The following is a 13878-nucleotide window of genomic DNA, read 5'->3' on the forward strand; positions in this document are numbered from 1 at the left end:
TCAACTGTGTTAACGTAAGGCTCTTTCCTAAATGAAAGAGCTAGCACGGAGATTATTTACAAATGACTTCCATGCTCAAGGTCTCATTTGTGGATGTTGTCGATGTATAAACTTGGCAGGTGGACAGTGTGATTGCTTGTTTGTTTGCGGCATAAATCACTTAAAAGGGTCTCAGGTAGTAGAACTTAACTAAGGAAAAACTACTTTGCTAATGCAGAAATTCATCACTGCGGTACCAGTGTGACTTACATGTTGATACTTAGAATAACAAATGGAGCTCAGTCACATGCCACCGTTTTTCTCCCCCACAGAGCCCTGGGTGATCGCTGAGAACTACTAATCATCGCTTCCCTCTTGACTCTCACGGCACAGGCGTACCTTTTCTAAGTAGGTGTAACTCCACGTTTTGCCGTCAGCGAAGACCCGAGACACGATCCTCCCCTGGCCGTCATAATCCACTTTCTCGCTAGTGGTTCCCCGCTGGACGCTGGCAATTTGACCAGTGGATGAGTAGGTGACGTTGACGGCCATCAGCTTGCTGCTGGGCAACCACAGAGTTGGGTGTCCCGACGTGTCGTAGGCGATCCTCAGCAGGAATTTACGGTGGTCATCATAGATCTTTTCTGTCTTTGTTGTTCGATCAAAGTCAACGGAAAGGAGGTTTCTGCCATTAACCTGTTACAACACAAACAGCACGATCACATACATCATGCTATTGCAACGCTAGTCCCTTATTACTCTTCAGAGTCCCCCACTATTGTTTAAACACCATTTATGATGATGGATTCTCTTTTGTCAGTAAATTAATTTAGCAACTTCTTGGGTACAAGTGCAAGGCAGTAGATTAACAGCTCTTTTAAAAGGTTTCATTAAGCAGAAAGACAGCCTGGCGTTTGTTCAAAACCTTTTCAATTAAATGTTGTAAACTTAAAGTACAACCGATAAGAAAAAATACCAAAACGTATTTGCTTTAACGTTTGCCCAGAAGATATGAAGCTGGTAAATCACTGTAAATTACTCAAGACCCCTCCCTCCATAAGACCCTGGAAAATAATTGCTTAGTAGAATAATCATGGCTACATTAAATAAAAGTGGTAAATGTGACTCCGGCCCTTTGAAGAACAGGTTAAGTAGAAGCTGGAACCCCCATTACTGAAAATTATTAATGAGTTTCAATAGCAGGAGGTTACAAACATGATCATTGCTTTTGGCCCGGTGCTGAAATGTCACAAGTTTTTAGAATGCCTTTCCCTTTGATAACATCTGGTTAACTGGCAGGGACTTCCGATGCTCTGCTCCCGCATCTACACGGTCTGAGTCTTGTGGTAAGTTTATAAATCTAGCACCATGTTGTCGTAATAGGGCCTCTCTGTGGCTCTGTGCGATGTCCAGAATCTTTGACTACATTTGGCTATTACTGTCTGTGATCCAAGGCACATACAATCCAGCATTCGTTCCGGCAATGGAAATGTGGCCTCGGTTAAACTCTACTTTAACGGGGCCCCCCGGGTGGCTCAGTCGGTTAAGCGTCCGACTTCGGCTCAGGCCATGATCTCACAGTTCCACGAGTTCAAGCCCCACGTCTGGCAGGACAGAGCCCAGAGCCTGCTTCGGATTCTGTGTCTCCCTCTCTCTGTGTCTCCCCTGCCTGCACTCTGTCTCTCTCTGTCTCTCTCTCTCAAAAATAAACATTAAAATCCACTTTAAAAATGGATTTTCTACAGCAAGATAGAAGCTTTGGGGAGGTGATAGCTTGTACCTACCAGAACGTGGATTGACTACTGGATTGTTAAAAAATTAAATGGGAAAAGCTTACTCTTACACGAACATGTCTTAGCTAGAACTTTCAAAACGGACAGCTGCCACTGATCGGTTACGCACACATATGCACGCACGCCACATCCACACTTCCATATATGTGAACATATATGTGTATGTGCACATGTAATACACATGTATATTATGTAAAATCTGGGATAAAACTAATTTGTGCAGTCTATCATTGACACTCAAGCCCCGTGAAAAAGTATTCTTTAGGCTTAAAATTTTCCAGTCAGTGGTTCAAGGGGACTATTGTAAAGTCCGTGGACAGGTACAGAGAAGTAAAGATATAAACTACTCAGAAGTTCGTGCTTAACAGGTGAAGTGATGCTGGGGGCACAAAAGCACCCAGACAGGTGATTCGCGGACACTGAGAAAGGGTAAAACCCCGGACGGAAATCAGGACATTTTCCGGTTCAATCCTTTCAGATCCAGCTGCGGTGGGGGAAATAGCCTGCTCTGCCATAGGTGTGTCAGGTGTGTGTGGGGTGGGGAGCTGGGGAGAGGAACCCAGGAGTCTAGAGGCTTGATCTCCATACCTGACAGGGTCTAGAGGCAGCGTGACTCTGGGCTTTCGCCTCTCTGAAGCTGTTCGTCCATCTGTGAAGCGCTTGCATGAGAGGCTTTAGGCTTCTGTCAATGACCCTGATTGGATTCTGACTGGCCAGCCAGCGAAAGGCTTTCTGGGCTTTCCCATGTGGACACGTCTGCATGTCAGTCCTTGCCTCACGTGAATTTTGTGAAACCTCACGAGCTTGGGTGTGCAGAATGCTTTGCGGACCTCGGAGAGAAGCTGCTAGCTAATATTCACAAATACGTATTTTAAAGCCTGTAGGAGGATTTGATTTGCTATCAAATTGACTCAATACTGAACTGGCAGAATCCAGCCTTCAGCTGCTATTTGCACAAAATTATTGATGCCTTAGGAAGAGGTTTTGCACAATTTGAACGGTTTCCTCTGGTTCTTGTATTTCTCCGATTGTGATTTAAAAGGGAAAAGGCAAAACAAAACAAAAAACAATGCTGAATGCTTAGATTTTCCCTCTTTTCTCCTTCCTTGGGTTATTCCAGGCTGCCAACAGCCATGTGAGCCTGACTGTGTAGTTCCCACGGACTGTGCTGCCCACAGGATTGCCCCATCTGTTTGTATGTTACTTCGTATTCATTTTAATTTGTATTTCAATTCTTTATTGCCTGCCTTAACCACCCTTTATCTCTGCAGCGTCACCTCTGGTTAGAGCGGGAGCAATCTGGACGGCAGCCTTGCTAAGAGGGCCTGGGTACTAAAGGGAGACGGGCAGGGAGAGGCCCGGAGCCCGCCTTTTCACCGCCTGCACCCCTTCTATGGCACTTGACTCGTTTCTCTGGTTTGTAGACAGGGCTACGCAGTGCCAGAGCACCCGGGTGACGGGCGAGTGGGTGTCATTACAGTAGCCATTGTGTGTGCCACCATATGGAACATGTCACCATACGGAAACATCTAGAAGCACTGTGAGACTGAACATCTGGGTAAAAGTTTACATTTTCCTTTCTGTTCAGATGACCACTGTATATGCAATGCCCTTCTTGCGTCCTCTAGCTGAAGCAGTGGGGGAAAAATTAGAATGGGGTGTGTTTTCCCCAACATTCCCAGCACAGGCCAAGGTTTTAACCACCCTTACTGTTTCCAGGCACAAGTCGTTGTTATTCAGTATGTAAAATTTCCAAAGATACTAACAGATCTTTTGTCTTCTCTGTTCTTTCCATACACTCCCAGACTTTCTCCTTCCAGTATTATAAACAAAGGGCAGAAGTCAAGGGACATTTCCGTTCTAGGACACGGTCCTACTTTAACTATACCTTTTTGAAATGATGGCAACTTTCCAGCCTTTTTTTTCTTTTTTTTTTTTTTGACAATCATAAAGGACCAGCACTGTTCCACACCCCAGTGGCCTTCTAATAGTTTTAATATAAAAAAATATCAATTTAAATTGAATAGTTCATCTAAGATGAAAACCCTTAGATCAGATCATTACCATCCCTCCAGCTACATAAAAATGAATCCAAATGTCGTGTTTGGAAAAGAGATCACCACGAAGTCCTTTGTGCTCTATAGCATTTCTTTCAAGTAAGCACGGAAAATTCCTCATTTTCGAAGATCATGTCCAGCACGACTATAATGAATCACAGCGTCCCTTTGATATTGGGAAGGGGGGGTAGTTATCATCTTCCCCGTAGAACGCTTGGAAAACCAAGGCGTAAAGGCGTTACACACCGTCTTTATGTTTACAGACACAAAGCACAATCGGATTATGTTCACGTATCTGGAATGTTATGGAGGGAAGCGAGGGAGGGCTGGCTCATTACCCAGGATACTTGGTGACAACATCACGGCTCCCTTGTGTCGCTGCTGGAACATCAACTGGCTGCAGATCGTCTTGTGTCTCTGCACGTCAGCCAGTGCTAACCGCACTGCACAATCCCATCGAAGGCTGCGCCCCTGGGCTCCAAGTGAAAAACAGCATAGCACGCTAACGTGACGCGCAGAGGAAGATCGAAGCACGCTATTGTATTTACGTGTGCCTTTAAACACCCTTTCACCTTTCAAATTTGGAGGATTTCCTTCTGAAACGATTCACTAATTCTTCTCCTTTAAAGCATCTGAATTCTGGGCAAGTTTAGAAGATGGGTTTTCTTTTCAGAATGCCATAGCAGGTTTTTTGTTTGTTTGTTTGTTTGTTTTTATAACTGATTAAACGCTGGTTCTAGTGTCCAGCAACATGATAAGAGAGAGACAGGCAATTTTTATGCCTGTGTCTTTTTTATTTTTAACTTGGCCACAAACAAAGCAAGCCATGGAAATGTCTAATCTTGATTTTGCAATGCTTTTTCACATCCCTCGATTTCATTTGCTTGTTATTTCCTACTGTATTTCCCTTACGCCTTAATGCATGTTTCATAGAACATGCTTTAAATGTTGCTAGTTTCTTATTTTCCTTTTCTACTCCTTGCTTAATAAAAAAAAAACTTTTTTAACTACAATATCTGGTGTTATATCTATTATATCTATGTAATCTACTTAGAGTTAGGTTTGTTTATAGCAGTCAAACATTTGCAAGGATGTACTATTCATATAGCTTCTCTCTTAGATCTGGATGCAGAGAAATAACCTGTATTATAAGGCTGGCTTCTCCTCATTCATTCATCATATAAATATTTGAGCGCCCACTCTGTGTCAGGCACTTGGTTGAATGCAGGCATATACCTTAAGAAATGAAAGGAAGTTTCTGCGAGGAAATAATGGAAGGTAAGAGAGGAGATGTTCTCGGGCAGACTCCACATCCAGTCCTTAAACCAGATTTTCAGATCATCACTTTCTCCCCAGAATTTCCCCCTCAGAACCACAGAGGAATGGAATTAGCAGTCAGAGCTGGCACATCCAATCTTATCTTGAAAGTAAGAAACCCTCCCTTGTGATCGCGGCATTGTCTCGAGGAGAGCAATCACACGTATCAGCTGGAAATCTCCTTCCAGTGTGACTGAACAGGCCACTCTGAATAGCATATTCTCTGAAATATCTTGCCAAGGCACTGTGGTTCCGCTGTTTAGAAGAAACCAACACCCATGCCTGCGCGCACTCTCTTTTCTTCCCCCGGAGAAAGTATTTGCTTCATTTTGAATCAGGCAGAGAACCAGAGACGTAAGACAGGATTTCCTCTACTCTTCCTAAATTTCTTTTCATGCCTAGAAGAGCCATGTTACAAAGGAACAGAGGATACACTTAGACATAGCTTGTCTCCAAGAAGAGAAGGCAACATGTTATGTGGTCAGTTCCTGGGCAAAGTATTTCTCACACTCTTCCTTCTTTTGTTCTGTTTTCCTAACCAGGGTGCGAAATGGCTCTTTCTTACTCACCCGCCGTGTGGGTATAAATGCCCAATGTCTGCATATGCGGTAGAGGTTCTCCAGGTTAGGGGTAGGGGATATATAATCATGCCTTTTATTTAGTTGTAAAGTATTTTCGCACATTATCTCATTTGATTCTGTAACAACTGTGTGAAATGGAGGCAGGGCAGGGTAAATGGTATTTATCCCTTATCTGTATCCAGGGTATATAACACTGTATGCATGGTCTGTGCTATAAGGTCAATATCTATAACATATATAATGTCTGTTATAACGTCACAATGCTACAATGTTATCTAGATAATGTTAACTTACTTATATCCTGACACGGATATCATGGTATACACGAGGCAAATGAAGTCTGAGAGATGTTACGATTTCCCCATAAGGCTCGTCATTAACAAAAAAGTGGAGCCTGACCTGGAACGCACGTTTTTTGAATTCTAGTCGGCGCTCTGTCATCTCTGGTATGCGGAATGGAGAGCAATAAATGGGAGCAGCATGTTTGTATCTTTTGGTGAAGGAAGTCCTGTGTCTGAGAACAGGTGGGACTGTGTGTGTGTGTGTGTGTGTGTGTGTGTGTGTGCACGCATGTGCACACGTGTCCAGGGACATCATGTCCATTATAGGGATACAGCTGGATAAGATAAGGCCTGTGAACTTGCTTCCAGGCTGCAATGGCCCAAGGCAGCAGGGGGCCTGGGAAGAAGTGGAGGGGGGCACAGCACACAGGGGTGCCAGCTGCTACTGATTCCTCAGTTCAGTGGAGGCAAAGGCGGGAGCTACCGTGTCCTTGGGTCACAGACCGACCCTGCGGACGTGATCAAAGCAAGCCTGGAGCTGGTTTTCTTGCCTGTCACTTTACCTTCCACTCTAACCTTGCTCTTCCCTTCTAGTGTTCTCTCGCTTTTTCTCCTCACTTCTCCCACTGAGCAAGCCTCTCTCTGGCCTCCCCTAGCTCCTGCCTGCCAGAGCTGCTGAACCGGGGGGCTCGGAGCTGGGGCATCCTGGCTCCCACGGCCTGGATGTGGGTCAGGTGGGAGCGCACAGCACTGGCTCCAGGAGACCACGGATTGAGCGTCCCCAACACCTGCCTTGAAATTGAAGTGGAATCAGAACATAACCTGTAAGTTGGATACAGTCTGTGTTTGATCTACTGATTCTTTCCTACTTCATTTCCATGTCTTGCAAAGAGCCAGAGACAGCATGCATTAGCTGTTTCTTACTTGGAAGGACTGTCAAGGTATATAATGCTGGCCTGTTATAATATATATAATATATTATATATATATATACTACATATATAATATATATAAACTATATATATAATGGTATATATTATATAGTATATATATATATACTATATATAGTATATATTATAATATATATATATTATAATATATACTATATATATACTATATATTATTATATATATATAATAATTTAGCCATTTTTGGTGCAGGAAAAAAAAGGACATTATTGGTTATGCTTCATGTTGTGTTCTCTCTCCTTGATTTTTTTTAAGTACTTTTTTTTTTTTTTTAATGGCAAGGGGAAATAATTTTAGGAATAGTTCTCTACATTGATCTGATCAACTAAAATCTGTTTGCTAATAGAAAGGATGAATCAGGTTCAGTTTATAGTGGTCTGAAGGAGGTTTCTTGTAACCTGTGTTTTAGTACCTAATCTGTGTTGTCTCTAGCAAATAGCTGACATAAATCACAGCTTGCTTTCTAGTTATATTTGGCCCATGATGTGAGAGGGAGGGAAAAAAACAAAACAAAACAAAAAAACAACACCCAGCAAGGCAATGCAGAGAACATTCTGCACAGATCAATTACACTAGCATAATCAGAAGTATCGTTGCGTTTCTCATAAAAACAATACAAATCAATAGTGAGGAGGCAGCAGTCAGGTTCTGTCATTGATATTCTCCCATGCATCCCAACTACACTTTAAAAATGCTGAGGATGCAAAGAAAGGATCCACCTTTCAACGGCCAGTCCATTTCTTTCTTTCTTTTTAAAATTTTTTTAACGTTTATTTATTTTGCAGAGACAGAGAGACAGAGTGTGAGCAGGAGAGGGGCGGAGAGAGGGGGAGACACAGCATCCGAAGCAGGCTCCAGACTCCGAGCTGTCAGCACAGAGCCCGAGGTGGGGCTCGAGCCCGTGAACTGTGAGATCATGACCTGAGCCGAAATCATGAGTCGGACGCTGAACCGACTGAGCCCCCCGGGGCGCCCCAGGGAAGCACTGCACTGATTTTTAATCATGGCTATCTGGAGAAAAAAAGCTTTTCTCAAAGAGCTGGCTTTTATCACGAATGATCTAATGGCGTGGCGGTTGGAGGGACAGGCCTGGACTGGGGAGGGTGACCGCTGGCACCCTCGGGGACGGCTCGGCCCCGTCACCTGCCGTCCGACACCGGCTTACCCTAAGCTTTCGACCAAAGACGTTGACTCTTCCTTGGGCTTGCTCTTTTCGGAACCTCCACTCCACCAAATTTTGCCCGTTTTCTCCAGGAAGGCTCATGTTTCTCTTGGCAACGGTGGGATTCGCCGTGCCGGCCAGGACATGAGGCTCCGTCTGGTAGTGCGAATCCAGGCCGCTGGCGTAGATGATTCGAAGGGAGCCGTCGTACCCGATCTGGTAGCTGTTGCGTAACTGATCTGAAGAACAAGGAGCGGAAAACATGAACTGTAAGTCTGGACTCAACACTCGGTTGGCTGTGCAGTCAGAAGGGTTCCACACTTCTCAAATGCTGACCAAACTCGGCTTGTCAGGAAATAAAAAGTACTCAATGACGTCCTTTTAGAACGTATCGAAACAACGTTGATTTCTGGCATTTCCTGCTGGAGCAGAACCGGCTGCATACTAAAGGCAGACTTCAGGGGAATTTAAAGTCCTTCGCCACTTTAGATTTCTTTTTCTCATTTGCCTGACAAAAGAAGTGAGGGCTGAGTCTCCACAGATGTGCAGTGGACGTTCTGGAAAGAGCCACCTCTGTGCTCTTTTAGCCAGGGTGTGACTGCCAGGGTCTCAGAAGACTCCCCTCCCCTAAACCCATCTATCCTGTACTAAAGATCTTTCGAAGAGATCTCACGTCTACACCTTGTATGTAAAAAAAATGAGGTGATGTTCCCCCAAAACGGACTTGTAAAAAAGGGAGCCATCTTATCTTTTGTACAAAAATGACTCTTAGATTATAGCCTTCTGCCTCGATTTAAACTTTTTGAATAATATAGAATCATTGGGGGAAGAAAGGAATTTGAGCAGTATGAATTTTCGACGACGGCAGAGATTACTTGAGAGAACTGGTAGAAATAACGAGTCAAAGAAGTTTAACTCAGATTTAGTAATTAGGCTTAGGGCCATGACCTCACAACTGCAAGTGTCATCGCAAACAGGCTTTTCCAAGATTATGTCAAAAAGGAATATGGCAGGCGGTCCCATCATGAATATGCTGGATACATATGTCTATGGACTGAATGAAAAAAAAAATAATAAAGTCCAGATAATACACAAGTGGGCGCTGAAAATTCGGTATCAAATGTCCAGTGATCCCATCATATGTGGACTGAAAGGCCACAAGGTGTGCAGATTCAGAAGGGGTTCTGTCTCAAGCGGCTGTACTTACTTGGCCGTGAAGAGGACGCCCTCCCGAAGACCGCAGAAGGTCACGGAGAAAGTGACTCGAAACGGGTCTGATGATGCCCGTGAAAGGTTGGAATGAAGGTGGGTTTGGAAGTGGGAGTGGACACTGGCTGATCTAACGTATGTATGTTTCACGAAATAAACACTACCGGTAGACGACGATTTCAGCTTACTTCTAGAGGTTTATGTTTTCACCTTCCCTTTTCTGTCTCATCTTAGCAAATGGGGTCGCCACGTTCTCAGGGGGTGCTAGTGGCATTTAAGATTATCAGCTTAAACTTATGCTTTCGTGCTTACCTTGAACCATGGTGTAGAAGGAGTCGATTGAAGACAGGTTTGAGGTGATGCTGACATCTTCTTCGCGGCTGGATGACTCAATGTCCACCGTGATGGCCTTGTCCATGTCTCCATGGAGGTTTGTGACCACTCCCGTTGGAAAGGTAACATTGGTCAGGCGACCTTCGCTGTCATAGCTAAATAAAAGAGGCATCAACTCGGTATTAAACTAGCAAACCGCAGGTTCTTCTTACTTGTAAATAGAGGGTGCAGCAGTTTTCAGCCGCACAAATTTGGGAGCATATTTGTCTTTCTGCATGAGCCGTGCAGAGTGAGGACTTCAAACGTGCTTTGAAGTAGTCAAAAGCCTGTTTAACACAGAAAAACCTCGCCGGTGAGAGCAAGAGTAAACAGAATAACTCTCCACCTCAGCATATTATTCTTTGAAGTGTGACCAAAATCCTCCTGCACGTCTAATTTGCTGTTTCAAAGGGAACGTGTTTACTGATATTAAATGCCTTAGTATTCTCCATATTTTCTACAACATGGATTTAATTCGCCGTTACATCAGGTTTTAAAGTTTTACTCATTTATGCCCCCTACAGCAGAGCCATATGAACGTATAAAACTTTGTGCAACAGTAATCATACATGTATGTATGTGCCTATGTAGAAATATTCTTTTCGTATCTTGTGACGCCTTCAACAAACTGAGAAAATAAAGCCTTTTAAAAAAACTTTCCTATTCCTCAGTGTTGACACTCTTTATAATGGTAAGTTTTGGAGGGGGGGGGCGGGGCGCCTGGGTGGCTCAGTCGGTTAGGCAACCGACTTTGGCTCAGGTCGTAATCTCGAGGTCCGTGAGTTCGAGCCCCGCATCGGGCTCTGTGCTGACAGCTCAGAGCCTGGAGCCTGCTTCAGATTCTGTGTCTCCGTCTCACTCTGCCTCTCCCCTGCTCACGCTCTGTGTCTCTCTCTAAAAATAAATAAACACTAAAAAAAAAATATTATAATGGTAAGTTTCAGACTTAAGTGTTGGCAGGAGTGGTGATAATCTATCTCATCTGTACTAACACTGTAGCAAGGGGTGAGTTCTCAAATGATGACTTATTATGTTTACTGAACTGAGATGTAATATTTCCTGACATTCAATGATTATTTGCTTTTTTATTACATACTTTTTTAGCATGGAATTAGAAGAGGAACTTATAAGTAAAATGTTAGGACGTATTTTATTTTTATTATTTTTTAAGTAGGCTTCAGGCCCAGTGCAGAGTCTAACACAGAGTTCGAACGCATAACCCTGGGATCAAGACCTGAGCTGAGGTCAAGAGTTGGATGCTTACCTGACTGAACCACCCAGGTGCCCCAGGATATATTATTAAAACGCTGTCCTATAATCATAAATATGCATCGTAGATACAACATTTCACCAAAGAATTGATTTTGCGGTGACTTTGCACTTTGTGGCAGCACCAGAGAAAATTAAAAAAATGACAATGTGGTTTGAAGAAAGAAAAAATAGCAAATTCCAGATGGAAAACGAGGAACTTCCGTGGGATAACAACACACGTAAGCCTGGATTTCAGATGGGTGCTAAGGCTGCTTTGTTAAGAAAAGCTCTAATCGGGGCGCCTGGGTGGCTCAGTCGGTTAAGCGTCTGACTTCGGCTCAGGTCACGATCTCGCGGTATGTGAGTTCGAGCCCCGCGTCGGGCTCTGTGCTGACAGCTCAGAGCCTGGAGCCTGCTTCAGATTCTGTGTCTCCCTCTCTCTCTGACCCTCCCCCATTCATGCTCTGTCTCTCTCTGTCTCAAAAATAAATAAAGGTTAAAAAAAAAAAATTAAAAAAAAAAAAAGAAAACCTCTAAGCGGCAATGGAGACCTACACCATATCCCAGTTACAATGAGCCCAGATGCAGAACAGTAGAGAAAGAATCTTCTTAGCAGAAGTCAGAAGTTCCCAGGGGAGGAGAGGATCCCGATAACCGGTGTGAATATGGGCAACAGGGAATAAGGGGTAGAAGAACATATTTAAATGATACTTTGGGATAAAAGGATAGGGGGGTTTAGAGGGTAAAAAAGTGGCTTTGAAAACTGTGGTTGGCATCTGAGAAGATTCTAGGTAACAGAAGTAGAGAAGATGGGGGCAAGGGCAATGCCACGGTAGAGACAGGAAGGGAAGAAGGAATGGGAGAGAGACGATGAGGTGATTCCATTCATCTAGTGGGGACAGCATCAGTCTGGCGGAGGGGATGTCTGACCTGATCTGACAATTTGCCATGCTACTTAGCCAGCGGCACGCATGGGCACTCAGGAGAGACAAGCAAGCGCCCGAGAAGCAAAGAGAAAGAAAATGTGCCGTTAAGCGCGGTCATTGTTTGGACCCATAAAAGGCAGAGCTGAAATCAACAAAAAGCAGACCCCTTCCCCTCCCCACCATCCGAAATGCCCCTGGCAGATGAAGACGTCAATGAAAGAAACCCAACGTGGCTTATGGCTGTCGTTGCTTTTTAAAAGAAACGATTGCTCTTGAAGAAACGAGCAAGGAAGGCCTGGCTTTACTTATACAGAATTACTGACAAAACCCAGCCCAAGGTCTGATCATAACCTGGACATAATTCTTGCATCTCTTTAGTTCTCACTCGCTATTGTGTTTTTAAGAAATCGACATCCGTCTGAATGCCCCTACATGAGAGAAAATTCAGCACGGCACCCACCTCCCTCCCACTGTACAGATGGAAAAAGGAAAAGACGATGTGCTCAGGTGACTCCCTCAGGCTCTCATGGCATCCAATGACTGGGCCCAAGGGATGCCTCCATGCACCGGGACCCCAGGCCCATGACCCCTCCTGTAAATCACAGAGCCTGCCGGAAAGTGGCAAACTATAGCTTTACACGGATGACGCCACCCCGCAGACACTTTGCCGATTCCTTCTCGCTGCTGTCACTCGCCTGCCCTTTCTGCCCGTTTGCTGGTTGATGTTTCCGAGCTCCCTTCAACCTAAGCGGGAACGTCACCTTTCTCCCGCAGAAAGCATTTCCCCAACCTTTGCCTCTGCTCTTTTGCTGGCTTACCACACGCTCCACGTCGTGCTGGGAAGGCATTTTGTGTGCATCACCGTAGACCATGGGGTGCTGCACGTCCAGACTCTAACCTATCAGCCTTTGGCTCTTTGGAAAATGAAGCTACAGGTAACCTTTGTGGGTAGGAGAGTCAGAATGGCACAGGGTGAAGCTGGGATCTTAGCGGCCCGGCTTCCCACTTGAGTCCTGGAAGTTCTGAATTTGTGCCTTCGGGGCAGTGGCTAGATCGACGTTAAGGCGCAGGTAGGGGGACGTGCTTGCACGAGACAGCTGCTCAGAGGTTCCGCCTAAGCGGTCACGCCGCCGTTTCTGAACAAGCTTTCCGTGCAGGCTACAAGGCTGGGGAACTGCGGGCACGAAAGGGCATATGACGTCTGGTTGGGGACAGAGGACATGCATGTGAAAACCAAAGCACAGGCAGCCACGTGAGGGGTACGGGCGGCCAGAGCGCCCCGAGTGCGGGAGGAGGAGACAAGGTCATGCTGCCGTGACACGGGAAGGTCACACGGGAAAATGAAGCTACAAGTAACCTTTGTGGGTAGGAGACATCAAGGTGGGACCTGAGCCCGGCCGTGAAAGAGATGCATGGCTTGGACACGCAGATAAGGCAGCACTGGTGACTGGTGACAGGGAGGGCGGGTGGGGAGGAGTGCAGGGGGCGGGGGGCTGTGAGCAGAAGAGCGTCCAGGGAGGGCCCACTGTTAGCCCCCTGGGTGGGCTTCATCCCGAGTCTGTGGGAGCTGGAGAAGGTACAGGAAAGCGAGGCTTTCATCGGGCCAACGTGATGGCAGGACTGGAAGAGCCCAGGGGCGAAGGTCACAGGGCACGTGGGGAGCACTTCCCAGACTTCCCCGATGTTGCAGGGGGAAAAAAATGAGGGACCAGCGTAGATTTCTTGTCTAAAAAACTATTACCTGTTACCTTCTGTCATCTCATAAAGGAAGGCCACTTAAAGAAACCCATGGGACAAAGGACCTAACTTCAGTGTGAGGGTCAGCTGTTTAAAAGGAAGAAGTAAAGTTTTGTGGGGGAAAAAAAAAAATCTCTGCGTCGTTTATTTAAATTTTTTTTTTTCAACTTTTTTTTTATTTTATTTTATTTTTTTATTTTTGGGACAGAGAGAGACAGAGCATGAACGGGGGAGGGGCAGAGAGA

General features: G+C 45.1%; 1 protein-coding gene across 14 annotated transcripts in view; it reads right to left on the reverse strand.

Annotated features, from left to right (window-relative positions):
* Positions 1 to 13878, reverse strand: part of TENM3 (teneurin transmembrane protein 3) — a 613263-nt gene that overhangs the window by 11074 nt on the left and 588311 nt on the right. For all 14 annotated transcript variants that reach the window (XM_060652873.3, XM_060652872.3, XM_060652870.3 and 11 more), the window contains 3 exons: positions 9660 to 9835; positions 8142 to 8377; positions 379 to 675 (listed from right to left, as the gene is read on the reverse strand). In XM_060652873.3, coding sequence (XP_060508856.1) covers positions 379 to 675; positions 8142 to 8377; positions 9660 to 9835 — 709 coding nt within the window. The remainder of the gene's footprint in view (positions 1 to 378; positions 676 to 8141; positions 8378 to 9659; positions 9836 to 13878) is intronic.

This window comes from Panthera onca, chromosome B1, assembly GCF_046562875.1.
Source record: "Panthera onca isolate mPanOnc1 chromosome B1, mPanOnc1 haplotype 2, whole genome shotgun sequence".
NCBI classification, from domain to species: Eukaryota; Metazoa; Chordata; class Mammalia; order Carnivora; family Felidae; genus Panthera; species Panthera onca.